The 27,885-nt window shown below is 36.4% G+C and overlaps 4 protein-coding genes across 8 annotated transcripts; 3 read left to right on the forward strand and 1 right to left on the reverse strand.

The window, feature by feature from the left end:
- Window positions 1-2,769: 2,769 nt before the first annotated feature.
- On the forward strand, window positions 2,770-5,417 carry LOC144556400 (F-box protein At1g67340-like). Its single transcript, XM_078304750.1, has 3 exons — window positions 2,770-3,041; window positions 3,486-3,648; window positions 3,919-5,417. The coding sequence occupies exons 1-3, from the start codon at window positions 2,770-2,772 to the stop codon at window positions 4,549-4,551; spliced, it is 1,068 nt and encodes a 355-aa protein (XP_078160876.1). The 3' UTR covers window positions 4,552-5,417.
- A 460-nt stretch (window positions 5,418-5,877) lies between these two features.
- ARP6 (actin-related protein 6) lies at window positions 5,878-8,404 on the reverse strand. The gene is made up of 7 exons (XM_078304741.1): window positions 7,631-8,404; window positions 7,121-7,340; window positions 6,974-7,037; window positions 6,717-6,801; window positions 6,562-6,612; window positions 6,400-6,462; window positions 5,878-6,256 (listed from the first exon to the last, which is right to left on the reverse strand). Exons 1-7 carry the CDS (start codon window positions 8,332-8,334, stop codon window positions 6,127-6,129), a joined length of 1,317 nt encoding a protein of 438 aa, XP_078160867.1. The 5' UTR covers window positions 8,335-8,404; the 3' UTR covers window positions 5,878-6,126.
- A 378-nt stretch (window positions 8,405-8,782) lies between these two features.
- Window positions 8,783-12,030, forward strand: LOC144556430 (putative envelope ADP,ATP carrier protein, chloroplastic). The gene is made up of 8 exons (XM_078304789.1): window positions 8,783-9,423; window positions 9,549-9,605; window positions 9,701-9,784; window positions 10,071-10,139; window positions 10,234-10,346; window positions 10,680-10,849; window positions 11,491-11,569; window positions 11,661-12,030. Exons 1-8 carry the CDS (start codon window positions 8,995-8,997, stop codon window positions 11,758-11,760), a joined length of 1,101 nt encoding a protein of 366 aa, XP_078160915.1. The 5' UTR covers window positions 8,783-8,994; the 3' UTR covers window positions 11,761-12,030.
- A 4,166-nt stretch (window positions 12,031-16,196) lies between these two features.
- On the forward strand, window positions 16,197-27,668 carry SUVR5 (histone-lysine N-methyltransferase SUVR5). 5 transcript variants are annotated; one of them, XM_078304720.1, is made up of 13 exons: window positions 16,264-16,521; window positions 19,302-19,732; window positions 19,896-20,353; window positions 21,687-21,989; window positions 22,088-22,198; window positions 22,290-22,400; window positions 22,534-25,179; window positions 25,334-25,495; window positions 25,771-25,887; window positions 26,003-26,106; window positions 26,202-26,339; window positions 27,087-27,174; window positions 27,317-27,668. In XM_078304720.1, exons 4-13 carry the CDS (start codon window positions 21,861-21,863, stop codon window positions 27,422-27,424), a joined length of 3,714 nt encoding a protein of 1,237 aa, XP_078160846.1. In that variant the 5' UTR covers window positions 16,264-16,521; window positions 19,302-19,732; window positions 19,896-20,353; window positions 21,687-21,860; the 3' UTR covers window positions 27,425-27,668. The 5 variants fall into 5 exon arrangements, with proteins under 5 accessions (XP_078160843.1, XP_078160846.1, XP_078160845.1 ...); XM_078304717.1 differs by lacking the exon at window positions 19,896-20,353 and having other exon boundaries at window positions 16,197-16,521; XM_078304716.1 differs by lacking the exons at window positions 16,264-16,521; window positions 19,896-20,353 and adding an exon at window positions 18,524-18,894.
- The last annotated feature ends 217 nt before the right edge of the window (window positions 27,669-27,885 follow it).

Genomic DNA, 27,885 nt, shown 5'->3' on the forward strand with positions numbered 1-27,885 from the left:
AGAAGTCTAAATATAGTTAAAAATATATTCACTACACATATGGCCACACAATATGTTGCAATTAAAATTAAATACATTGTCTTTTAGTGATTTTTTATTAGTTTCCTTATTTACTTATTTCGCCTTCTTTGTATAGAATCAAATTTTAATTTACTTTGTTTCCTTATTTCTTTTTATTTGTTTCTATACATATCCCTACGACATAATGGAAAAATTTAAGACCACCAAAAAGCGAATCAACTCTCTTTCCATATCACTTGGCAAGCAAATTAAGTTATATCAAAGAGGTAAATTGTATGTTTACGGTTAAGTTCAAACCCAATTCATGTAGGTTATGACTATAGTTGCATATTAGCATCCTTTATCAAAACTTATTTACATAAATTTTTAATGCTCATACAAACCTGCTCCTTTGTGATCTTTGCACAAGTCACAGGAACCAACATCTACATTTATCATCCATCTTAATATTGTAAATTAAGTGCATTTTTTGAATTTCTCTTGAAACTTATTGCATTTTATTGCATTTCAAAATTAAAAACATAAAATGTTGAAAATATAAAATCTAAAGCCTAACCAGATTATCATAACCATACTAGCCAATTGTGGTCCCAACCTTCAAAATCTCTTGATTGAAATCTCAAAATGCAATAAAATAATATGAAGAAAATGATAGAATTTACTATAGTTTCACTCATCTTATTTCGACAACAATTTATGTTCATCTTTATTAAGGTAGTTTTAATAACCAATACTTGTTTGATATAAATAAATAAGAATATGTTTTTTCACCATCAACGTTGAATGAAGAAATAAAATAATCATTTGTTCCTTCTTTTATTTAGTATACATGGATTATTTGTGTTGCAAATAATACTAAAAAAAAAAAGAAAATTGTGTATGCTATCTTCTATTGCTATTTATTATTTATCTATATGTTCAATTTTAAAGTTCAATCTTATAATACAACTCCATTGCAACACACGGGTATAATACTAGTACATATATATACATATATATATATAGGAATATGCTAGCATGCTATGCATAGCATAGAGCCCCTCCATGCAACGGCTCATATTTTGAGTTTTCAAAATCCTAACGGTCGATCCGAACCGTTCATCTTGTTCTCCATATTAAAATGTGTTTGGAGACCAAATTTTATATTTTTTGGAATTTTTTTACTATTTCTTTAGATTTATTGAAAATCGCTGTTTTTTTATGGTCCAGATTTGCTTAAAACAGGGATTTTCAATAAATCTAAATAAATAGTAAACAAATTTCAAAAAATGTAAAATTTGATCTCCAAACACATATTAATATGGAGAACAAGATGAACAGTTCGGATCGACCGTTAGGATTTTGGAAACTCGAAATCCGAGCCGTTGCATGGAGGGGCTCTATGCTATGCATAGCATGCTAGCATATTCCTATATATATATATATATATATATATATAACGCAGGTTGATCCGGATTACGAATCAATATTTTCATTTTCAAGGCCTAAATAGTCGATCGATACTATTCAATATAATTTTCATATAAATATGTACTTGCACATAAATGTTATATTTTTTTTTTTTTGCTACTTTTCAAGATAGATAAAAAATCACCACCTTTAAATGGTCTAAAAATATTAGATCACTTGTTTTGCTATTTATCTAAAATAAATATTTTTTAAATATAAAATTTTATCTATAGATATATTTTTATATTGAGATTATGTTGAACAATTAGAGTGTTAAAACGAAGCAGGTAACATCTGATATGTATTAAAAAAAATTGATTCGGATATTTGATATCCAAATATCTGAATATCTGTGCAAATATGATTACGAATATGGTTTAAATTTTAATTATTCGATATATTATGTAAAAAAATTATATTACACACCAGTATAATTAAATGAATGTTATGGACTTTAGTATTTTTAATAATATTTATATATTTTAATAAATATCATCCGCTTCTGTATTTATATATGTCTAATAATTTATCCGAAAAAATAAAAACGAGCACTATACAATCCGTTTTCATCACCTTATAAACTGTTCCAATTAATTGTTGAAACTTTAAAAATAAAAATATTAATATATAATATTATAGATCACTATGCATAATATTTTAGCCGCATTCCTTAATTTTTTTTTCTTTTTGGTGATTAATAAAAATTATAATCTAGATTCTAGAAGATGTCGCCGTTCAATCTCCTTCCGAAATATAGCAGATGAATTGGATAACCAATTCCCTCCAATCCTGCATATAGATTTTTCCCTAAAAACAACAAATTATAGTTTACCTTTTTGGAAGTTACAACCACCTTTTTTTCTCTTAGAGCAATTTCAATGCACCATTATAGTTTACCTTTTTGGAAGTTACAACCGCCTTTCTCTTAGGACAGTTTCAATGCACCATTGTACTATCAGGTACCAGCATCCCTGACCGCCTAATTCTCCGCGGAAGTTTGACTTTTCTCATTTTAGTCCCTTCAAAAAACTTATTTTTGTAAAGTTTCTCCAAAGGGGGAGTGCACCCTCAAACAGATAAATTAAGGCTCTTTTACTATATTGGTTTTTCTAAGGACTAAACAGGAAAGTTCAACAAACTTGACCAGGGTTAAAATAGTAATTGTTCACAGCAAGCTATATATATTATCGTACAAACTCATCCTCTCCAGCGGGGGCCACGGTATATACCTCATAATCATTCTCTTCCACGATAGAGAGAAAGAGGGTAGGAATTAAAGAGAGAGCTCAGAGCAACAAAATGAGAACTACAATGGGGAACATAGGAATTAAGAGACAAAGAGTAGCCATTATTCCTTCTAGTGATCTATTACTACAAGAAGTGGGACCCCGCCGAAAGCGGGTATGTGGTGGTGGCGGCGTTTGTGTAGGTGCCGGCAAGTTTGCATCAATTGAAAATTCGTTCCATGTAACTGACTTCGACAAGTTAAACGATGATGTTCTCATCTCTGTGCTCAGCAAAGTTACCGCCTCCGCCACGGCACCCTCTGACCTCATCAATGTCTTGTTAATGTAATTACCATTTCTCTTATAGAAATTTTTTTATGCTTTATTTATTTTCCTAGATATTTCTATGCATATTTTTGGTTTACCTTTTGTGCAAGTTTGATGTATTATTATGAACTTAATTCAAGTACTTCTCTAAATGGAACTTAAATTTAGTATAATAGCATTTAATTTATCAATGTCTTGTAGTTAAGTATTTATGACAATATCTTGAATTAGCAAAAAGCATGTACATTATGCACTCCCTAGTCCCTACAAGTGAAGGTTTGAAAAGAGGAATATTGAACTGTATAGAAAACAGATGCTCTTTCTCTTTTAAATTTAAATTATATAGAAAACATAAAGCTACAGATAATGTGGACTTTGAATACTAAATTAACTTTGACTACAAAAATAGAAATTATTACCATTCTACAAAAAAGTTCATTGTTTCTTTACCTTTTGTAACAGAAGCAAGAGGTTTAGCGTGCTTGGTGTCGACCGACTTGTTTTAGCAAATGCATCCCGTAAAGCAATGTGTGTTCGAGCTAAAAACTGGTGTGAATCATCTCATGAGTTCCTGAGCCGTTGTGCCGATGCTGGCAACCTCGAAGCCTGTTATTTTCTTGGCATGGTAAGCATTCCAGAACTGATATTAATCATCTTCTTGCTTGTAGTTGTGCAAGGTTTAATAGAACTTAAACAAGTTAGGGAAAATCTTTGCAATACATGTCTTTAATGTAATCAAACTATGCATTTATTTGTTATTTTATATTTTGATTTGAGTCATTCAGTGTGCGGTCTAATTTGGTTTCAAATTTTCCTTGGACATCACATTTAAATTTCTTATAGCAATTTAATTTGGATGTTTCTATTTTTTTTTTCTTTTCTAAACTGTCAATAGATCAACTTCCACTGCATGGGCAACTATTCAAGAGGGATCACTCTCTTGGAAACAGCTGCAAAAGGGTCTCATGCAGAAGCACTTTACTCACTTGCAATAATACAGTTCAACGGGTGCGTTGGTGTTGAGGATGGATTTTCATACCCGAAAAACCCAAATAGTGCAGCAAACCTCTGCATAAAATCTGCTAAACTAGGAAACATTGATGCCCTTCGCGAATTGGGTTACTGCTTTCAGAGTGGCTACGGTCTTCCTCCCAGTCCGGCTGCTGCCTACCGCCTCCTGAAAAAAGCAAAGACACTTGACCGTACTGCCAACACAAGCAGTACAAACATTCTCAGTAGTCCTAGAAGACGTTCCAGGGATTTTTCACTTCTAACAAACTATGGATATATGGGGAGAGAGGTCCATGCGGCAAATGCGTTCATGGTCGAATGGTGGTGGCTGGGAGATAAAGGTGAAGACGGGTTGCATATGTGCTCAAATGTGCTGTGCGGTAGGAGGGAGACGAGAAAGGATGGGTTTAGGAGATGCTCTAACTGCCAAATAACATTGTACTGTTCTCATGCATGTCAGGAGGTTCATTGGATCATGGAGCATCGGGCAACTTGCATTCAAGTTCCAAATGTGTAACAAGGTTTCTTCTGGATCAGAGACGTCAACACGAGAAGTAACTTGTTGTGTGAAGGAATCAATCTCTTGGCTTGTGTTGTTGGATTTAAGTTGTGGTTGATGTTCGCTTCAAAATGGTTATTGTATTTCAAAATGGAAGGCAGAAGCAAAGGAACAATCAACATTCGCTTCAAAATGGTTATTGTATTTCAAAATGGAAAGCAGAAGCAAAGGAACAATCGACAGCACATGCACCTCTGACAAAGATACATTGGAGATGACAGCAGATCAGAGGCTAACTGTGGTGTTTCTATTAATTGACTGTAAAAAAAAAAAGCCAGTAGTCTTCCTTCTTGTCAAGCTTTTGTAATGCTGAACCATCATGCTTTCAATTTTTACTAGTCAGGGTCCAAACATGTTCTCTTTTCTTTTTCTTTCAAATCAGATGACAGCAAGTGTACTTAAATTTTGTTAACAGAAGGAAATTTGTACATAGACTAGAGTTAGACTCCACTAAGAATTAAGAAAGAACAAAAACAGAATATAACCTCCTAGTAATTTCAAGATAAGCTCTACCATTCACAGGTACATATCAGTGCTGGACATGATACTGACATTGATTAAAAAATGCTGCATCAATCATACCAGTAACCGGTGTTTATGTCATATCAAACTAAGATAATACATTTGTTAGGAAAAATAAGATAGACATAGGTGCACACAGAGATAGGGCTAAGGTACCCCACTGTAAATATATATAAATTTCATTTACGGAATTGGTCTCGATAATGATCTTTCTATTGATTAATCCTCCTCCCTCCAATATGATTGTCCTTGTTTTTGTATATTATTGGTCAAGTGCCTCTAAATACATCAATACTCCCAAGCAGGGTTCTAAATAGGCTATAGCTGCACTAGAGATTTTTCAGACCTCAAAAGCTATAACGCTATTAACCACTTTTCTTTTATAATGATTCTAAATAGCTAGCTATGGTTGCACTATAGCTTTTTCGGACCTTAAAAGCTATAGCGCTATAATCACTATTTAGAACCTTGCTGCTCCAAAGTTATAAAAAAAAAAAAAGAGACTTGAATATTTCTTACATAATTGGAGTCTGACTACTTGTATTTTGTCAGACTACAGAATCACAAATGATTCAGCTCGAATGGATTTAACCTCTGAAATCAGAGTGCCTGGTCTGAAAGAAAACAGAGTGCACAAAATCAGGCTTAAGCACATCATAAGAACTATGAAAAAGAAATTAACAGACAAATGATTAAAAGAACGAAAGAATGGATTAATTGTTCCGTGCTTTCTGCCTTGCAACCGTAAATTAGAATCACTACTAGAATTGAATTTACAAAAAGCTTTACAATGTCACGCTCAACTATTTCCGCATGACTCTCTTGTAGGATCATTGAGACACCTAGACACCTTTAATGCCTCGTGCAAAACAGCATGATGAGATTCCAGGACATCTCACCAGAAAATATTTTGCATGGCCATAATTGAAAGCATATACTGCCTCCATAAATAACTTGGACTCTAGCAGCTCAAGAATTATGATAGGAGTCAAATGTTAGTGAAGTTGAATCTCAGTGGAAAAAACGGCGACGGCATCTTGCAGATCCAATCTCTTCATATTCTGCTTTTGTGACACACATTGATTCAAATTCGGGGCTTGATGCTAGTAGTGACCCACCTCTCCATACACCAAGTATCGGGCTGTTTAAAAAATAAATAAACAAATAGACATCAGTCAAGCTTTGTGCCTCTCTAAAGAGTGAGAATGTGAATGTGTGGGTGGGTAAACGAATGAGTGTGTGTGTGTGTGAGAGAGAGAGAGGTTGATTGAAATCAGGACGTACTTCTCTTGACTAGTAATCTTCACTTCATAAGAATCAAGAACAAGAGGTCGTAGCTCTCTTTCTCTGTAAATATGCAATAGGGTTACATCAGTATCAAACAAGGCTATCCATCCTCACGGAGTGCATATTAGATAAGTAGATAATACCCAGAAACCAGCTTACAATCTTTGCGCAAAGCAGGGGAACAATGTGCTTCCTCCAGTCAAGATAATGCTGCAAAAAAAAAAATTCAAACCAAAGTTACATTTGTAAGCCCAATTTTGATACATTATTTGTTTGGTCTAATTTTCAGAGCAACAAACAGAGAAGATGGATACTTTTTAAAAAGTACGGGATGGAGATAAGGATGGCAGGAATGGACTGCTCGAGCAATGCATTCAGCTAGCCCTGCTTGATTCATTCCTGTAAATGGGCAGCTACGGTAATTAGTTGGACATGAGCAACTTGCATTTGATTAGGTTATTTAAACATGAAATTGTGGCGTTCGTTTTATGATTTAAGGAATCATTATTACAAAATATTGAAGAGGGAAATACAAAAAGGAAGACATAGTATCTTTGAGTGATAAACTGACCCAAGTCAGCAGGTTGAAAAAGCATCTCCGGCACGAGAAAACGCTCATTGTTTAAAGTAAACTCCTGCACCAGAGAATTGGGGTAAAGATCAGCAAAAAGTTCAAAAGAGTACCCCTTTTTTTCTTTTGGTGGAGTTTAGGTGTTACATTTTGAATCATATCAACTTTTCTCCTATCTTCAGCCTTGTCTGTGCCACCCTGTCCACTCTCCATCTTACAATCCAATTCTGTTGTAAGGTTTGAGGTTCCATCAAGTAGAGAAAGGTACTGCCGAGCTTCATCCAAGTTCTTAACATAGCCTTTTGTGTGCGTGATTCCGTCAGGGAGAACATAAGTGCACTTCAATATATTGTCCTTCCCCGACTTCCTATAAAATATTCATACAATTATTCTTAATTACACATCGCAAGCATTATTAACACAAACCCACAGCTCATTCCAAATCAATGTCTCTTCCACATGCTTCTAAATTAAATATGGTGGTCCATGCTTAGCCACCACAATAGCATGATTTGAAAATTTCAGCGAAGATCATTTCAACACCCTTTAGGAAACCAGGAATGAATGAGACCTTACTTCAGGAACAACTTGTGCAATTTACTAAAATAAAATATAAGGCAGAACAAATGATCAATCAGAAGCACTGAGAGAAAGTACTTGGAGAGATGGAGGTCGCGCTGGAGGTTGAGTGAGACGAAGCAGAGCTGCTCCTTAGCATGGTCAATGAGCAAGGTCTCATCCATGACATTAAGAGCCCGGTACGATACCAGCTCCTTGAGGTAGTTTGTCAGCGCCTTGCCACCAAGATCCATGCGCTTCACCCCGTAATTCAGTGTCATGTTCTGCACCACCGGAGCTGCATGTGTGTATGAGAAGCCACAATCGACCACCAGGCTAGCTACCGACGGTCCATGGGGCCGGCTGGCCTCGTAGAGATGGACCAGGGAAGGAGAATCAGCAACGCAAAGGGAGCTGAAGCCAAACTCCTCAAAGACTAGCTCATCGGTCGAGCGCTGGAGGGAAGGAGGGTTAAAGAGGGGTTCCACAAGCAAAAGGGAAGATTGGGACAGGTCGTCAAGTTTGAGCAGGGAGCGGAGTACGCGGTCCCAGACCTCTTTCTGAACCTCTGGATTGATGAGGTAGCCTCGGTCGATGGGGCGGCGCAGGGACACCCCCGTCAAGTCGGCATCGTCGGCCTGGAGCTGGTCGGCGGCGAGCCACTTCTTCGAGCTGTGAGAGGAGGGAGACCGACCGATACAGTTAGGAACGACAGCCAACGGGTCGGTCTCGCCTCCGAAACCCGCCTTCAAGAGTCCGCCACCATTGTCTAGCACCACTACGCTGCTCCGGTCCATCCCCATGATAAACCCCAACCCAGCACAAGTTCTACAAGTCAAGTGTGTAGGAACTCAAAACTCTTGACTGAAATCGATGGCAAGAGAAGGTCCGTAGCCCACTCCATAAGAGAGACTCCTCGGATTTCTGGGCCGGGATACAGTAATAGGCCGAGATATAGGCCCACTTATGGCCCAAAGTAGTTTACCGGCCTTTATGGCTACCTCAACCAGAAAAAGTACCCTCCCAGGTAATTACAGTTTGAGATTAACTCTCAGCTGCTTTGGGATTCGGACTAGTATAAGGGACAGTATTATTGTGCTTTGAGAATCGTGCCAAGTTAAAAATAACGGTCCAGATCCACTAATAGTATAAAAAATCCCTATTAGAGTAACGGGGAGGATCTGAACCCGTTATCCGATAACCTGCCAAGGCTGCCAGTGCCATCCTCATCCAATATCCCCGTATGAAATCGTATCATTTACCTTTGTCTGGGTGAAACCGTAGAATTAAGTTGGGAGGAAGCAAAGGTGGGAAGGTGAAAGGGTGAAGCAAAACCCAATCGACCTATTTATATATCCAAGATTCCAAGCGATAATTCCAAAATCAATTCTACGTTGGACGCCTCTATATTATCGTCCTCCATCCATAAACCCTATAATAGAACCCTGAAATTTGAAATCGAGATGAGGGAGAGAGAAGCAGTGGTAACATGGCGCTCCATTTCTCTCGTACCTTCTTCATCCCCACCTTCCTTCGCTTCCGTTTCTACTACTGTTAGCACTACTCCCGTGAGAGGCGAAGGAGGAGAAGGTGACAAGGGGGAAAGGGACTGGAGAGCACAGTCACTGACAGGGGAACAGCTGATTCGTCACCCGCTGGCGTTACTGGCGCTCGTACCAAACAGTGTCGCTCTCTTCTCTGCCGGAGCTCTCGCCGGCGCGGCGGCGAAAACCGTGACGGCTCCGCTAGACCGTGTGAAGCTCCTCATGCAAACACACAGCATCAGAGTTGGTCCGGGTCCAGCCAGCAAAGCAGTTGGTTTTGTCGAGGCCATAACAAACATTGGAAAGGCGGAAGGTATCGGAGGTTATTGGAAGGGGAACCTTCCTCAGGTACCTATTAATTCTATTTTTCTTTCTTTTTCAAGTTTTTCTCTATTTTTTTTCATTTATGCAACCAGTTCGTGGTTAATGATTTTTTTATTTTTGAGATAATGCTTAATATTTTATTGTTGCAGGTTATTCGGATTATTCCTTATAGTGCGGTTCAGCTGTTCTCCTATGAAGTTTATAAGGTTGTAATCCTGCCTCATCTTCCACTAAAATGTACTTTTCTACTATTTGTTTTTTTTTAAATTAATTGATAGTACAATTGCATATCAAATTGTAGAAACTATTCAGGAAAAAGGATGGAGATTTATCTGTATTGGGGAGGCTTGTTGCAGGAGCCTGTGCTGGCATGACATCTACACTTGTGAGCTATTGCACTTGTTTTTGTTATTGTTTTTTCTTATGTGTGGATGGGGTGTGGGTGAGCTAATTTGCTATTGAACTTGACCCCAGTACTAATACAAGGTAGTTTTGGGGGGCTTGGCTAATTGATGACAAAATTTTGTCACTTGATCTTAAGACTCAGAACACAACATTCTACTGGAGGAAATTGATATTATAATAGTACTAACCGAGTTGATATGGTGTCAAGGTGGTTTGGACTAATTATTGAAAAATGTGAGATTGTTGATTATATATGCAACGGACAGGTCACTTACCCATTGGATGTGCTTCGCTTAAGATTGGCAGTTGAACCAGGGAGCAGAACAATGTCTCAGGTGGTTAATCCTATTTGGGATATAATTATATCTTACATATACTTGTTTGGTGTCTTAGTGTATATTAACTGATTAATTGATTATGTTTTTGAAGGTGGCACTGACCATGCTAAGAGATGAAGGGTTGGGATCATTTTACAGAGGGCTGGGTCCATCTCTTCTTGGGATTGCCCCATATATTGCTGTTAATTTTTGTATTTTTGACTTGTGAGTATCCTCTCTACTTTCATTCCATTTTTCTTTTTTCAATTTTGCTATTCTATCCAGTTGGTTCGTAGTACTGTTATCATGTGAGAACATTGGATGACTCCAATGAAGAAATTTGTTTCTTGCATAACTATTTGCCTTCTTTGGTAGGAAGAATTGCAACTAATTTTTTATATTAGGAAATGTCAGTACTTCCAGAAAACTAAAAGCACCAAATTTCATGTTTCCATCATATCCTCCAAATTTTAGAGAAGTTTTATTTTAGCTAGTCATTTGGAATAATCAGAATTGGGACTCATTCAAATCTGGGTTTTTAAATATGGCTATGGATAGGATGAAGAAATCAGTACCAGATAAGTATAAAAAGAGGCCAGAGACATCTCTGGTTACAGCTCTTGTCTCGGCAACACTTGCAACTTTGATGTGTTACCCACTTGATACCATGAGGAGACAGATGCAAATGAAGGGCACTCCTTACAAAACTGTTCTAGATGCCTTTCCAGGTACACATTATGCACTTATTTCAGCCCCCAAATCAAAATTGCTTATAAAGTCCTTTTTCTTTGTACACTTGAAAAGTGAGAAGACCTGTTCTTGCAAGACTGGCCCATTTTTAAACTTTTGTTCTGCCCTCAATGGCTGTTGTGGAGACTTAATTGATCATTGATTTAATTGTCTTTAACCCAAGCCAAAATTGTCTACTTCTCAGGTATCAACCTTATTTTAATCATAGTTAATATGCTGAATGATAATCTTGTTTGAAGAGGGGGCAGGGATAGGTTAAATCTGTCTTGGTACTTTTATTTGAGATGAACTTTTGTCTAGCTTTCTCTGGATTTATTTTGAGATAAACGTATGTGGTGCTCAAACCTCCAAAAGCTAATAAGTGTGGTCAAGGGACACTGCAGAATGACATTGACTTCTTTTCACTGTTGTTGTTGTTTCTTATTACTTGTGTTTACCCGAGTAGTTTAGCAGGCCATCTTGCTGGAATCTCATCCGAACTGATTAGAAATAGCATTTGTACTTGTGCTTGTCTAATTTGTAAAAATTTACAAGATTGACCAAATTTACCAGTCATCCTTTACACTGCTGGTCATTAAGATAAATTTTATAAGATGAATATTATGAAAATGAAATACAGGCATTGTAGAGCGAGATGGATTGATTGGCTTATACAGAGGTTTTGTGCCAAATGCATTGAAAAGCCTTCCTAATAGCAGGTCTCTCTCTCATCATTTTTTAGCTGTTGCTTTGATACTTTTTTCTAATATTTTTCTGCTTTAATGCCTAATTTTTACTTCTCTTTAACAGCATTAAGTTGACGTGCTTTGATGTGGTCAAGGGGTTAATAGCTACTGGAGAGAAGGAGCTTGAAAAAATTGCACAAGAAAACCAACAGAAAGTTGTTTGAGGGTTCGTTCCTGATTGAAAATTATTTCAAAAATTCAAATGAGTTACAAATTCTTTTGATAGGTCCGATTGGTTCGGGGAGGGTAGATCCCTGGTCATTTTTGTCAAATGGTATAAGATAAAATCTTTTATAGGTTTGGCTGGGCACTTGGTGCAGTTTAATCTAATTTGTGTTTTTTTTTTTTTTTAATAATTTGTATGTTCCTCTTGATGTAAGAGTTTTATATTAATGTCATAGGTTGAAAAGAATGGGTAAATATCTTTGCTTTTAGATGTGTCTTTTCAGAGTTCGCCTTTGTTGCAAATTAAAAAGGACTAGTAGGAAATCGGCTACTGTGCGGGCCTTTTTATATTTAAAATACATCGATTTTATAAAGCGCCAATTTTATTCTATTTTGGTGTACAAATTGCTCTTATTTATCATAATATGATCTCACTATATAGTTTACGGTTTTCTCAGTTAGCACGTAATACAACAAAATAATATATGACCAGAGCAATTTGCCATTAAAAAAATAAAATAAAAAATAAACAGCAATAAAATAATTCAAATTAGAAATTTATATATGAAGAATAAAATGGCAAAAACAAAGTTCTTGACCAAGGTCAAGAAGAGATTGTCGTGAGCAATGTTGTTTTATTTCGTTTCGTTTAGAATAAAATATCTAGTTAAGAAAAGATAATTTTCAAAATAAAAGAAATTGCATGCGGTAAACTTGAAAACAAATAAATATTTTTTCAAAACATTCAAACTATGTATAATAGAGAATTTATGCGGAGATGCAAAAGAGTTGTATTATAAAAGGAAATATTGCATAACATTCACTTTTAAATAAGTAGTAAGAATATATGAGTCCTTTGATCAAAATAAATGAGAAAGAAACAAATCAAACGATCAATATTGAACGTGACATGGCTAATAAATATTGAAATTCAATCATTTTTACAAAGTATAGATATACTACAAATCAAATTTTTTTTTATTTGTCGACATAATGCATGGATATTTTTTAAAAATTTGATAAAATAAATAAATATGTATAAACAAATTTCTTTTTTGGGAGGCATACAATTAATAATTTAATATTAAACTGCGGAAAAACACAAGTTCTTGTTTAGAATCCAACACAGATAAATTAAAGGCACAAAATGCATACAATCTCGGACTTTTAATCTATCAAATAATACATAGAAAGATTAGCATGCCAAAAAAAGATACAACATTCCCCATCACGCAATTAATACGGAGTCCAGCTAGTATGACATCGGTGTTATATGACACTAACTTTAAAATTTATTGAATAGATTTCAAATGATTTAATCCAAACCGTTCAAACCGATTTTCTTTATGAGTGATGAGTTTACATGTAAATTTTTAAATTTTTTGAGTTATTTTAGTATCAAGTCAAGCGGTCAAAAATGTTGAAAAATGAATGCATTAAAATTATCTTAAAAAGTGTCACATTTGACCGCTTGACTTGATAATAAATCAATTTGAAAATTTATAAATTTTGCATGTAAATGCACAATTGATGAAGTAGATCGGTTTGAACGATTTGGATTCATCATTTAAATTAAATTCGATAGGTTTTGAAGTTGGTGTTATATATATAGACTGAAATGACACTGATGTTATACTAACCAGACTCATTAGTACAAATAGAAAATTATTTTCTTCAGTGCCCCCCACACTTTAAAAATATAACAAATAAACAGAATTAGGCTGTTGTACAAACATTTGAATATCGACCCAAATATAAATGGTCTAAGAGGAGGGTTAAAATGCACCATCATTTTTGTGCTCCTAACGTGCACCCTCCTCTTATATCTTCATTTTCAAAGTTCAAATAGTCGATTCGAATCTTCCAACGTGTTCTTCGTATTAAAATGTGCTTGGAGACCAAATTTTACATTTTTTTAGAATTTTTGTACTATTTTTTCAGAATTTTTGATTAAACTAAACAATAATAAAAAATTCAGCAAAGTGATGATTTTCAAAAATTCTGAAAAAATATTTAAAAATTTCCAAAAAATGTAAAATTTGGTCTCTAGACACATTTTAATATGAAGAACACGTTGGAAGATTCAAATCGACTATTTAAATTTTGAAAATGAAGATACAAGGAAATCTTGCTCACATCCGAATTATTAATCCAAGCTATTCAATTTCAATATGTTATACAAAATCAAAATCTCGAGGATGAGATATTTTACTATTTTTTAGATTTTTGAAAGATGAACCTAAAATAATAATAAAATATAATCACGAATAAAAAAAAATCCGAAAATGTAGTACATAAATTCAAGAATAGTAAAATAGTTAATGTTATAAAATTTTGAAATGTAGAATACATTGAGTGTCTTGGATTAATAGTTCGGGCGTCAGAAAACATAATTTGGACAATTTGCGTTTTGGTCCAAAAATGTGTTTGTAAACTAATCTGAGTCCAAAATGCACAAATATAGTTATAAACTTATAATCAGTTCATAATAAAGGTCATATTCATCAACATGTATGGATTTATTTTAAACCACATTTTACAATAAAGAATTAAAGATCATTGAATATTTTTTTATTTCAAAACGCACAAGTAAATCTTTTTTTTTTGTCCAGTGCAATTTAATACCGAAATAACAGCAAATCTTTTTAATTTTTTTTTTGTCCAGCGCAATTAATACCGAAATATCATCAAATATTTTATATTTTTTGTCCAACGCAAGAAAACCAAAATATCAGCAAATGATTCTTTTATTATATAATTGCAAAAATCATGAAAACGGAAGTATCTATCTATACCTTTTATATATATTTCGCTATCGAAACAAATTTTTCATTTTTATCATAAAATATTCGATCCTAGAAATTTTATGAATACATTATTCTTTCTGCAAAATATGAGACAAGACTAAAATAATGAAAGGAATTACAAATAATTTAATTTGATTCCACGATGAGCACGAGCAAACAGGAACCATGTGTCACATTGCGTATATTGTTATATGATAAAATATATTTTTTTCAATCTAAAAAAAATGTTTTCATGCTTTGGAGTTAAAAATTTGCAAAAAATACTATAGCATTACCAAAATAATCATAAAAATATTTAATATTAAACTTGTCAGATTTGTAAAAGCAAGACAAAATTATCCTTAAAATTATTTCCACAGAATTAATATTTTGATCGGGAACACTTCTTCAAAATTATCCTTACCTTATATTTGCTAGAAAAATAATGCAATGTTATGTTTATTTGGGAGATACAAATTTCACAATTAAATATATTTTAAAAATATATTTCTTATTGCCACTTTCGTATAATATAATTTTTTTATTATTATACTTTATATTTTTTCTGTCAAATATAACTGTTACAGAAAAATCGAAATAGTTTACACGGCGGTAGTCACGTCATCACATGACGTGAGATTTATCAAAAAATTTTTTTTTGAGGAAAGTAAGCATTATTTTTTTTTTTTTGAAGAAAGTAGGCGTCATTATTATTTTTTTGTTTTCAAACAGGTGAGCGTTATTATTTGGGAGATAAGTTTATTTTGTAAAGCAATGTTATGTTTATCTCGGAGATACAATATAGAGATAAGTTTATTTTGAGCCGATTTGACGAATTTTAGACTTTTTATCAAAGAACTTGGTAAACTTAAGAACACCCTAGTTCTGCTCTAAAGAATTATCTTTTTTATCTTTTTATTTTATTTCATAATTAAATATATTTTAAAAATTATTTTATTATTATTATACTTTTATCTTTTTTTTTTTCTGTCAAACATAACTGTTACAGAAAAACCGAAATGACTTACACGCCGGTAGTCACTTGACGTGAGGATTATCAAAAATTTTTTTGAGGAAAGTGAGCGTTATTATCTTTTTTTTTTTTTTTTTTTCTGTTTCGAAATAGGTGAGCGTTATAAAAAAAAATTAGAGTGAGCATTATCAAATCAATTAATTAGATGGCTAAAATTATGTCCATAGAACTAAAAATTTTGATCGTGAATACCCTTTCAAAATTACCCTTATGTTGTATTTGATAGAAAAATAAAGCAATGTTATGTTTGGTTAGAATATACAATAAAGAGATAAGTGTTATTTTTTTCTTTTCTATCAAACATAACTGTTACAGAAAAAGGCGAAATGGCTTCCACGCAGTAGTCACGTGACGCGAGAGTTATATAAAAAAAAATCTGAGCGTTATCAATTGATATGCTCAAATGAATAGTTCCCCGTGTCTGTGTCGTGTCGGGCACTACTAAAATCGGGATCGCGATTTGTATGAGGTCCGGTTCAGACCGGTCTGGACCGGTGAAACAAAAAACCGGAAACTACGGCACGGGCCAAACCAAAAGCAGGAGCGAACCCTAAGCTCCTTGTTCGTTCGTGTTGCCTGGTCGCAGGCGCAGCTGTCACGTTCCCCATTTCCTCCCTCACCACATTCTCGTTTCCTAAATTCATCCTCTCTTTCTCTCTCCGCCCAGGCACGATACCATCATACCAGACCAGATACCTCCCCCCCTTTCTCCATTACAACTTTTTTCTTATCAAATAATAATCTATCAATATATTTCCTCCTTTTCTAAATTCCAATTCGTTGCCAGATATGCAACATTGGTAGCAGTAAATGCTTGGATTTGATTCGTGCCCCCTGGCCGATCTCTACCTCAACCCGTCCGTCTATTTTTCTTGTCACGGTTTTCTAACCTCGCCATTCCATTCTAACCCCCCTTCCCTACCCATTCTCTTCATTTACAGGTCAGTCAACCTCCCCTCTTCTCTCTCTCTCCCCTTTATCTCTCTCTCCCCCCTTTATCTCTTCTATATTTACTGATTAATATTATAGATTGCTACTATTGATGCAATTCATGTCCAATTGTCGTTTCAGGGTTTTATATTTGGCGTACCGCGTACCTTAAGTTTTATCATCAACGATTGCATGTCTATTATAAACACAATTTTTTATTTTTTGCTATGACCAAACCTGACCGGTTATAATACCAGTACGGATAGGGTTTTCAGGGATTATATGCGCAGGTATAGACTAGGTATTTTTTGTACGTGCATTGCTTCTGGTGGAACTTGTTTGAAACAGTGTTGTAAAAAACGTCCGACTAGACCGATTAATTGGCCGATTAGTCGTTGGCGGTGATCAAACCGTTACAAATTTTTCCAACTAATCAGCCGATTATTTCCGATTATGGCTGATTATTCCAAATTAATTGCTTGGCGGTACCATGTCCGTCCGACAACCACATATCCTTATTTACAACACTGGTTTGAAATATGACAATAGTTTATTACCATTTTCTGAGAGCCAACAATATCTCTTTTACTAATCTGAATGTTATTTTAAAAATATAGAAATTATGACCTTGAAAAATCTGAAATTATTATTTTAATTAAACTGCTTTATAGATTAAAGAATTGATTTTGAAATTACAGAAGTAAAAATTGAATAAAATACTTAAAATGAGAAATAAACACTATAAATTATGAAAATATAAAAGCAATAAAATAATCAACAAAAGAAATTTTGTTAAGGTTCATCTCAAAAGCCGCTGTATGTTATTTATTTGATTGTGCATTTCCATCCCGAGATGACTTATACCAGCGCTATACTGTTATACACCAGAAACAAAATTGAAATTGTGATTTCAGCAAAATCCAACATGCAAACTCCAAGCTGATCCCACAAAACTACCTCTCAAATAAGGTGTAAAGGAAATAATCCAATCAGAATAAGAATACATAAACCGCAATAAATGGGCGATTTAGCAATGCGTCTTACCAGCTCTTTGCAAATAAGAACCAAAGTAGGAAAAGTGTTTCCTAGAGACATCTGCTTATGCATTTGACTTGCATATTTGAGATATACAATTCTCATTGTAGATCTGCAAATGATGAACCACTGAAATTGTGAAATGTCTTATTTTTTAAATTAACTCAGAATAAATCACATATACTGTTATCCGGATTAGGGTCTAATTGAAATTTATATCACAATTTTCTCTGTATTTCTCAAGAAAGTAAATCTCAGAATAAGGAAACAACAATTGAAGAATGAGTTCTTTTGAAGAAACCGTAATTTTTTTATTTTTTTATAAAGCACCTAAACAAATTAATATAGCTTTTAGCAGCCTATAGTGAACAATCCATCTGTCTATCTAAGATAAAATCTTTTTGTCAGTATCTTAGTTATTATCTTCTAACTACTATTGGAGAGGTATTTAGGTCTTGAGTTTATTTTTGTGGTGGGGCCGGGGGGGGGGGGGGGGGGGGGGGGGGGGATGTTTTATGGTGGTACATCACATTCTTGATGGCCTCTATTACAATTTCTTCTTTTTGATCATTATTGTTTCGTTGGATTTTCATCACCGTAAATCTTAAAGTGTTACTTTAGATTATTCTTGTTGCAGAGACTTAACAACAACTGGTACAACCTTTTCAAAATTGATATTCAGACCTATTGAATACGATCTGATGATTCAAGCTTCTTACAAAGGGATATGGGGTTTTGCTGTTGAAGATCACTCATGCCAATATATGAAATAAATTAGAATTAAATATTAATATACAGCGTCGCAGGTCAAATATCATGGTTCAAATTGGAAATCAAATACAGGCTGATTAATTTTACGAATTTCCTGGTTTCTGAGAAAACAATGATAGATCAAAGTCTGATTTTGATTTAAAAAAAAAAAAAAACCAGTAGTTAGCACGAATTATAGATGAAAAGTACAACTTAGGTAGAGAACACAAGGTCTTACAGATTTACAAGTAGGTTAAGGACCGTCTATGCCTTCTCATCACCTGATATGGAAATGGCACCGTCCAGGAAGTAATAATAGATTTGGGTTTTATGTTAGATGAGGGAAGAGGAGAGGAAGAGGCTGAATAGGGGCACACCCCCCGGACACCTCGTGTTTAGGGTTAGAGAGGAGAGGATGGGATGTGAGTGGGGCGGCGCAGCAGAGAGAAAGAGGAAAAGAAGAAAAGAGATTTGGTAAGGAAGAAATATATTATGCTAAGTGATAAGATATTAAGATTGGACGGTTTTGGTAATGAAGCGACTTTGATATATGCAATCTCAGCCGTTCCTAGATCAGGACAAGACAGCCAATGACTCAGGTTGAATCCGCCCTTAGATTACTCAATCCCAGCCATTTAGATATAGAAAATCTCAATCTCAGCTGTTCATGGACCAAGATAGGTGCCTTTGTACTAGTAAGGACGTTGTGGTATCCATGCTTGTTGTACATAGGGCATAGACGGAAAATGATACTTCAATGTGAACTAAATATTTTTTATAGTTGAGCTTGATTAGCTTAGAGAGATAAGTTGTACTTCAATATGAATTACATATATTTTTATGAGAGAGCCGCAATAGAACTTTGCGAAAGTCTAAATAGAAGAAAATTACTTTGGGAAACTAACAGTACTTGTTTGTTAACATTACCATTATTGAACTTGAGGTCTTTTACAGTATGGTATTTAATGCAAATCTAATGCACAAGTTATTCCTTTTCTTTTTGTAGGTCTACTCGGCCATTTACTATATGCAATGGCCCACTGTGATCAAGAGGGAGTGAAGGAGGAATCTTGCTTTCAACCTATGTCTGCCACTGGTATAGACGGCAACATTGGTACCTCTCAGCAGGAGGATGATCACAGAGGGGATAGATTGGCAACAACAACAGACAAGTGCGTAACCTCGCCATGTCAAAGTACTGAAGATGGAGATGGAGAGATTGACAGCCAGAAATGTACACTTCAACATCTATCAGAGCTGGCATGCCAGATTGAACTTGAGCGCAAGGATAAATATGCATCCAATAGTAATGGAAATAATGGCCATGTTCTAATGCATGAAGCTACTAAAAATAACCTTCATGTTAATAAAGATGCTCAAAACACCCCCACATCCTCTGAAGGTGTTGATGATTTTGCCCTTCCACTTTGGGTCAAGGTACATGCATGATTTTTATTTCCTTCCACTCTCTCATCTCTCTGTCAATTTTTTATTTTGTTTCAGAAATTTGCAAAAGGTTGTAAAGCAGTGGTCCATGTTATTGTGTATTTGCTATTAACCTTTGTTATGTGGGGAAACTCAAAAATCTTCCTTGTCTTAGTTACCAGAAGCAGGGAGCACTAGGATTTGCAGTATGTTATGGCCCTTGGTATGCGGTCTGTGGGTAGGGGGATAGTTAGATTCCAAGTTGGAATGGCTGCTGAAGATGAGTCATTGTTTGTGTGGAATGAATTAAAGGCTAGCCAATATTCTGAAATGTGAAGACTGAGATTCGGAACACTCCCTTTTTCTTTTCCATTTTTATGATCCTACGTTATTAAACCAGATTCAACACTATGATTAGTTAGGCCCATAAACGGGATTAGTAATTAAAAAAATACTTAAAAGAAGCCCAATAAATATAGCCTTTCCTATTTCCTTCTATATTGCCATGTATATATATTTATTCATACACCATTCCGAGCAAACAAAGCAAAACCCTAGCCCTTCAGCCGCCTTTTGGACCCCTGTGGTTAGAGACACTTCCAAGGTGATTCTGTTCTCTTATTGAATTGCAAGGTGCCTATCTAGTTTTCTTTTGAGTTTTTTTTACCCTATTACTAACCCTGGGCAAAGGTTCAGGTTGCTGTATCCAGTGATTGGGTACACTGGTCACTAGCATCTTAGGTTGTGCAAGCTGGAATGTGGCTTGTAGATGGAAGGATAAAATCTGGGAATTATGGTCCTAATGCAATTCTTATTCATCAATGAAGGGGTGTGAAGTAATAGAATAACAACATTTTCCATAAGTGAAATCGATAAAATATCCACTTGCTAGAACGTTCATTATGAAACTAGATAATTTGTCAATTTTCTAGCAATCCAAATCAGCGGTCCTGTCCCACAGGTAGAATGGGGATCGGTTGTTCTTCTTCATATTTTGAAGAAGTTTAGGTGCTTAAGTTTATGTAATTATAATTGCTTATTAGGACCAATGTGTTAATTATTTCCTAATCTGATCTACATGCTCTCTTCTCTCACACACAATATACTTGCAATTGTCCTAGCTACATAATGGGCAAATTCTGTTCTGTTTAAGTAAAAGATTTTTCATTAATATATATATGACTGCCAACCAATTAAATTAATACATTGTGCATAATTTATATGCATCACACCATCATATTCAAATCTTCTGACTTGTCAGAATTATGGCTGAAAATGAATCGTTTTTGTTTGTTTTTTCCATTTGGCTCAGTTAACTTTTGTACAGTTGGCTTTTTAAATGGAAATCTCACATTATGATATGAACATATCATAGATGGCAGAAGTCCTACATAAGTGAACCCTCTAAATTATAGTTATTTGGATTCTAAGAGTGAAAAGGAGTATATATTTTTTTCTTGAGAAAGTGTTCAAAGTTGTACAACAATTCTTTCAAGTTTCAGATGGTTAAAATGATTCACAAAGTGCTATCCCAACTATTTCAGTATATGAAAACAAGATTATAAGCATATCAACTAAGAATTCATGAGATTTGTTTGACCTTTCAGCAGATCACAACAGATCTCATGATAGACTAATGAATTGTCTTTTCGGATCCCCAAATGGAAAAAAAAATGCTTTTCCAGCTCCTCTTCAAAACCGTCCAATGTGATAATTTCCTAACAATTAATTTAGAACTTAGGTGGTATGCTAGTAGCTTTACAGGCAAACTATCATTATGGATCTTTTTGTTTGTTCAGTTAAAGAGTTTTTTCTTTTAAAAAACAGGCTGGAATGTAGCAGTTCTTTTGTAACTTATTGTGAAGTAGGCTTTTTGTTTGCTAGGTTCCTTTCACATATAAATTTTACACAAAAAAAGAATGTAGCTAATAGCATTACTAAGAGAACCGAGTTGTTTGGTGTGCAGTGGAGAGGGAAGTGGCAGACAGGAATAAGATGCCCAAGAGGGGACTGTCCTTCGCTGACCTTGAGTGCAAAACCGACACATGATAGAAAGACGTACATTGCTGTGTTTTTCCCACGAAGCAAGGCCTACTCCTGGGTTGACACCCTCCTTGTCCGTCCCATCAACGATTCCCCAATGCCCCTTGTTAACGGCACCCACAGCAAGTGGAGGAAGATGGTTGATGACTTGAACATTCCCCGTTCTCATGCTATGCAGAAGCTCGCTCTGGCCATGCTCAATCTCACTGACAGTTTGCACTCCCAGGTCCTTTTTTCATTATTCTCTTTGACAAAAAAATTCAATGTTTTTTATTTTGATCTTTTGAACAACTTGAACTTGAATTACCTCTTTTGTTTGGTTAGGCTGTGATTGAAGATGCACGCAAAACAGAAACATGGAAATCTTTTGCTATGGAGGCTTCGTGCTGTAAAAGTTATGCTGACCTCGGAGAGTTGCTTGTTAGGTTCTGCAATGTAAGTTTAAAGCTTAAGTTCAATGCTATGCACAAGTTTGTGAAAAATATTGATCTGGTCATTTCATTGTGTTGCCAACATTTACTCGTAGATGATACTCCCAGATTACATAAGTAGCAACTGGCTGAAGGATTCATTTGATTCGTGGGTTCAGAGGTGTCGCTCTGTATCGTGTGCCAAGTCTTTTGAAACTCTTATGGAGGTACCTTATTCTAATTTATTGCAATTTTTTTTTTCCCTATTTTGTATTATAGGTATTACTCGATTTCTCCCAAATACAGTCATGACTATTACTGATATTTAGAGTTCTTATGCTCTCCTGTTACTTTTGTCAGGAATTGGTACAAAATGTGCTCTGGACAGAGATGGACAAGCTGCATAATGGTTTCATGCAACCGGAGGTTGCTCCAGAGTGGAAAACCATAAAGCAAGATGTCACAAAATGGTTCGCTGCGTCTCGTGAAGATACCAAACGCCCAATTGGTGATGGACCTGTAAGTCCAGACCCCCAAATTAGCCGAAAACGCCCCAAACTTGAAATACGTCGAGCCAGTACTTCATGTTCCCCACATGAAGAAAATGCTGTTGCTGCTACTACACCAGTAAGCAGTGTGAAACAGGTTGAAGTCATTAAACCAGCAGACCCGGCAAGTGCCAGTAGTGCAACTCCGAAGGGTTACTCATATAGGCAGTGTGCTGCTTTCATAGAAACAAAAGGAAGGCAGTGCGAAAGGTGGGCAAATGATGGAGATGTATATTGTTGTGTTCATCTCAATGTGCGTGTTGATGCATATGACAGGAGGGCTCCAGTTGATGCCCCGTTGTGCCGCGGTACAACCACCAACGGCACAAATTGCAAGCACCGTGCCAAACCTGGATCAGTTTTCTGCAAGAAACACCGGCTCCAGCCTGGTGCTGACTTGTCAGCAAACATTCAGACTAATATTGTGTCCTCGTTGGACATCATCTCATTTAGTAATAAGCTTCAAGATAGTGCAAATAGTCCACTAAGTCAGATTGCTCAGAGCAGTGCTGGGCCATCTACCTCCATTATCTTATCTCCAACTTTTGGACAGACAACTACTCTGATAAAAAATAAACTTGATAGTTATAATAATACCATCGCTAGTCCTACCAATCTGCCTAGACCTAGCCCTAAACCTACTGCTGTCACCCCTTCCCCAACTGCAACCCATGCTCTTACTGTAGCCTGTAACTCTTCCTCTGCCCTTGTGGTTAGTGCCAGTAGTTCAATTTCTGTCTTGAAATGCATTGGTGAGCGCTTCCATCCCCATGAAGTGTTCACTGAATGCCAGGAAGCTGCTAAGAAGTTTGATCTTTATTGTCAGAATCACATACCGAAATTTCTGAAACGGGCAAGGGATGGCCGCAGCCGGCCTATCACTAAGGAAGTGATTATAAAGCTTTTCAAAAGCTGTACATCAAGGCAAGAAAAGCTACTTGTGCACCGTGCCTGTGAGCTATTGTATTCATTTCTGAAGAGCAAGCTGTTGATACGGCGATCCCGACTGGACCCCACTGACCAGACAGACCTGATTTCAAATGTGGTTTCTAATGACCCAGAGGTTGGTCAATACTTGTTAAAATTGATTTTGAGTGAGAAAGAGAAACTATCCTCCATATGGGGCTTGGGCACTGATCTTAATCCACTTCCTGGGAATAAATCTGGTAATACTAACATAGTGGAACAGGGCGAGGGATCAAATCAGAATGTCAGGGGACTAAAGTGTAAAATTTGCTTCCAGGAGTTTTTTGATGATCAGAAATTAGGGTTGCACTGGACAGATGTGCATAAGAAAGAGGCACGGTCTTTGTTCAGAGGTTATGCCTGTGCGGTGTGCATGGAGGGATTCTCCAGTAGGAAGGTGCTAGAATCTCATGTGCAAGAGAAGCACGGTTCTGTGCAAGCATTGCAACAGTCAACTCTCTTTCGTTGCAGGTCTTGCAACTGCCATTTTCCCAGCCCTGATCAGTTGTGGCAGCATGTCCTCTCCTCTCATGTATCTGAGTTTACTGGCACCCAGGCCAAGCATACAAATACAGTAGCAGCACCTATCCAACAAATCCCTGACGATGGCCCACAGAAATTCACCTGCAAGATTTGTGGGTTGAAGTTTGATTTACTGCCAGATCTCGGTCGGCACCACCAAGAGGCCCACATGGATAATACAGCAGGTGCCAGTTCTTCTTCCTTCACACATCGAAGAGGGAAATACCAGCTCAATCGCACCAGGCACCTGTTAAACCAACAACAGCCCTCCTTTAAGTTCAAGAAGAACCAAACCAGTGTGAAAAACTCAATCAAATTGACCATTTCAAACCAGACTTTGGTGCAAGATTCAGTTGATACGGAAACAACTGGCCTCCGCCAGCTAACGGACGAGGAGTGTTCTAAAGTAGCCCAGGCTCTATTTTCTGGCATCCATAAATCAAAACCTCATCCGAGCAACTCAGATATACTGTCAGTTGCCCGTTCAACTTGTTGTAAAGTAAATTTAATTACCGAGTTAGAAGCCAAATTTGGATCGTTACCTGATAACATCTATCTTAAAGCCGCAAAGCTTTGTAGTGAGACAGACACTCGTATTGAGTGGCATCAAGAGGGATTTTTATGCCCCAAGGGGTGTAAAGCTATTGATCCACCAGCTTTAGGCCCATTAAGCCCTATCGGGGAACCACTTGCACCAGTGGAGGTAGATTTCGAGGAGGAGGAATACCATGTGGTGCTTGATTCAAAGCATTTTGGTTGGAGTCTTAAGAGGGACGGCATTGTTTTGCTATGTGGTGATGTGAGTTTTGGCAAGGAGAAGGTTGCCATACCTTGTGTCTTAGACGAAAAGATCAGGGATTCTCTCGAAGGTCTCGAGGAGAAGCTAGCCAATGGTATCTCCACGCCCTGGAAGGAGTTTAGTTATGTAACTGAGCGGGTTGTTGACCCATCTCTTGAAGCTTCTAGAAAGGTAAATGCCATGAATTAGTTATTCATCTCCCACGTATTCTGCCTTATTTTCTTTTTAAATTTTCTCAGTATGATTTGCCGTATTTGTACACAATGTAAAATTATATAAAGAAACAGAAACATCTTTTGACAAGTTGAAGTATATGTCTCTGTAGGACAAAGGGTTGGGCTGTGGTTGTGTGAAGGAGAGATGCAGCCAAGAGAGCTGTGATCACGTGTACCTCTTCGACAACGACTACGAGAATGCACTGAATAAATGTGGCAAGCCCATGCTTGAAAAGTTTGCATATGATGGAGGGGGCCTTATTGTACTTGAGGTAGTCTATATACTTCTCTTATATTCCAGTAATATCCTCGTCTTTGCAAGTTTTGTTTGGGTGCATTCAATTATTCTTGTGTCCTCATATCATCTCTTGGTTTTCATCATTCATTTTCCCCTTTTTGAGTTTGATTGGGTTTCTATGAAGGATTGGTGCTTGAGCTCAAATGAGGCAAAATAGAGGCCCTGTGCAGTAAAACTTTGCATCTTCTGTGCTGGTGCAAAAGTAATAATTGAGAAACTTAATTTAGTCAAAAACAAATTATAATGTAGGAAGGGTACCCTGTGTACGAGTGCAATTCATCATGCAAATGCAATGCATCTTGTCAGAACAGAGTTCTCCAGAAGGGCATTAAGGTCAAGCTCGAAGTTTTCATGACTATATCTAAGGTATGGAAATGGACAAATGGTCAATAATTTATTGTGCTAAGAAGCAACTGACTGTTGAGCTCCAAATTGTAAAAGCAAAATAAAAGATCTAACATGCATATTCTTTGTTTTGTAGGGGTGGGGAGTTAGGGCTGTAGAAGCAATCCCAGGTGGCACCTTTGTTTGCGAGTACGTTGGAGAAGTTGTCAATGGTGAGCAGGCCAGTGAAAGAAGGGAGAGGTTGGCATTGTAAAATAAATTATCTCTGCCCTGTTTTCCCCTGCATAGTTGTGTTGCTGTATAGGATGTATTAATGATTAATTATTAATTTACAGGCAATCAAAGGATGGGTGTGAATATTTGTGTGAGATTGAAGCGCATCTTGGTCATGCTGGAGGTAATTGTGAGGAGCCTATGGCATGTGCAATTGATGCCAGCAAGTATGGCAATGTTGCTCGCTTCATTAATCACAGGTATATATCCTCTGAATCTTCAACTTCTTTACATGCTAGTAGATAACAGAATATGGGAGATTATGGTCAATAAACTAAAGAGCTATTGATGGCAAGCAATTGTGGTAAGACACCCTCATGGTAATTTAAGAGGGTTAGTGGTTGGGCCAAAGGTGCGCAATAATCTGGTTCAGTCCACACCTGGGTTGGTAATTTAATATCTGGAATCATTGTTGGGTTTCTGTTTGGATTTGGGTTTATTTAGGTTTTGTGTCATTTGGTTCAGGCCATTTGTGGTCTGGTCAATTTTGTGTTATGGCTCATTTGGGACTTGCTCCGGTTGGGATTCATTTCTAGCCTACCCCAACTTGTTTGGGACTAAAGGCTTGCTTGTTGTTGTTGGGTCATTTGGGACCTGGGTTTTTGCAGGATTTGGTTAAAAAATGGTCGGTGGGTGACTTAGTTTTGGAATTGGGTCAGTTTTGGTTATCCTTCTGACAAAATTGATTTGGATTTGCTAATGACCTTTCAGGTTAGGGTTTGGCGAGTTTGGGTTTCATGTTGTGGGTCTGTTAGGTTTTTGGTCAGTTGGATTTTGGGACCATCTCTATGTTGTAGCTCAAAAATAACTTTTTCTTGGCTTGTTGACTTGTCAAAAAAACTTGAGTCAGGTTTGGTCTTTCCATTTTGTGGGTGTTACCAGATTTTGCCTGTTATAATTGTGGTACTGATATTTTTTTTTTCCTGTTATTCATTCACTGATGACAGCTGTTCTCCAAATCTGTTAACTTATCTGGTGTTGGTGGAGAGCATGGACTGCCAGCTTGCTCATGTTGGCTTGTTCGCTAAACGTGATGTACAAACTCTTCTTTCTTTTTCTTTAATTTTGGCCAACTTATGGCAAACATTAATCATAGCAGAAGTACCAAAGTAGAAATATAGAAGTTGGACTATGTTTGTACCCAGTGTAATGTTAAGTTATGTTCTGGCATTTGCAGATTGAAGTAGGGGAAGAGCTGGTCTTTGACTACCGATGCAAGGAAAGAGATGGGGTTCGACGGCCTTGCTTCTGTGGTTCTCCCTCTTGTCGAGGCCGCATTAATTGAGCCCTTCCATTTTTATAATATTGATGGCGGAACTAATAAAATGATATTTTTCAGATAGGATGTACATTGTAGCTTTTTAAAGAGATTTCAGATTAGATGGGGGAAATTAAAGGTCATAATGTTAGGAATTTGTGAAACATTTCATCGTGTTAGGTGTTGTTTGACTAACAGCTCAAAATTGCTGCCGTCGTGGTTATAGTTTTCAACTGATCTCTTGTCCCAAAATGCAATTTCTCTTGTTGATGGATTCTTGCTGTTTTGTCGTGTCGTTATTTTGGGGAAAAGAAAGGGGTTATTATCTGCAATCAGCGCAATAAAACAAGTTTATACATATATAGAGTAAGGCTTGGTGCTATGGATAGCATAGAGGGCTACGGTGCTACGGCTCAATATTCGAGTTTTCAAAATTCTAACGGTCGATCCGAACCGTTCATCTTGTTCTCCATTAATAGACCAAATTT

Source organism: Carex rostrata, chromosome 1 (assembly GCF_964058835.1).
Source record: "Carex rostrata chromosome 1, lpCarRost1.2, whole genome shotgun sequence".
NCBI lineage: Eukaryota > Viridiplantae > Streptophyta > Magnoliopsida > Poales > Cyperaceae > Carex > Carex rostrata.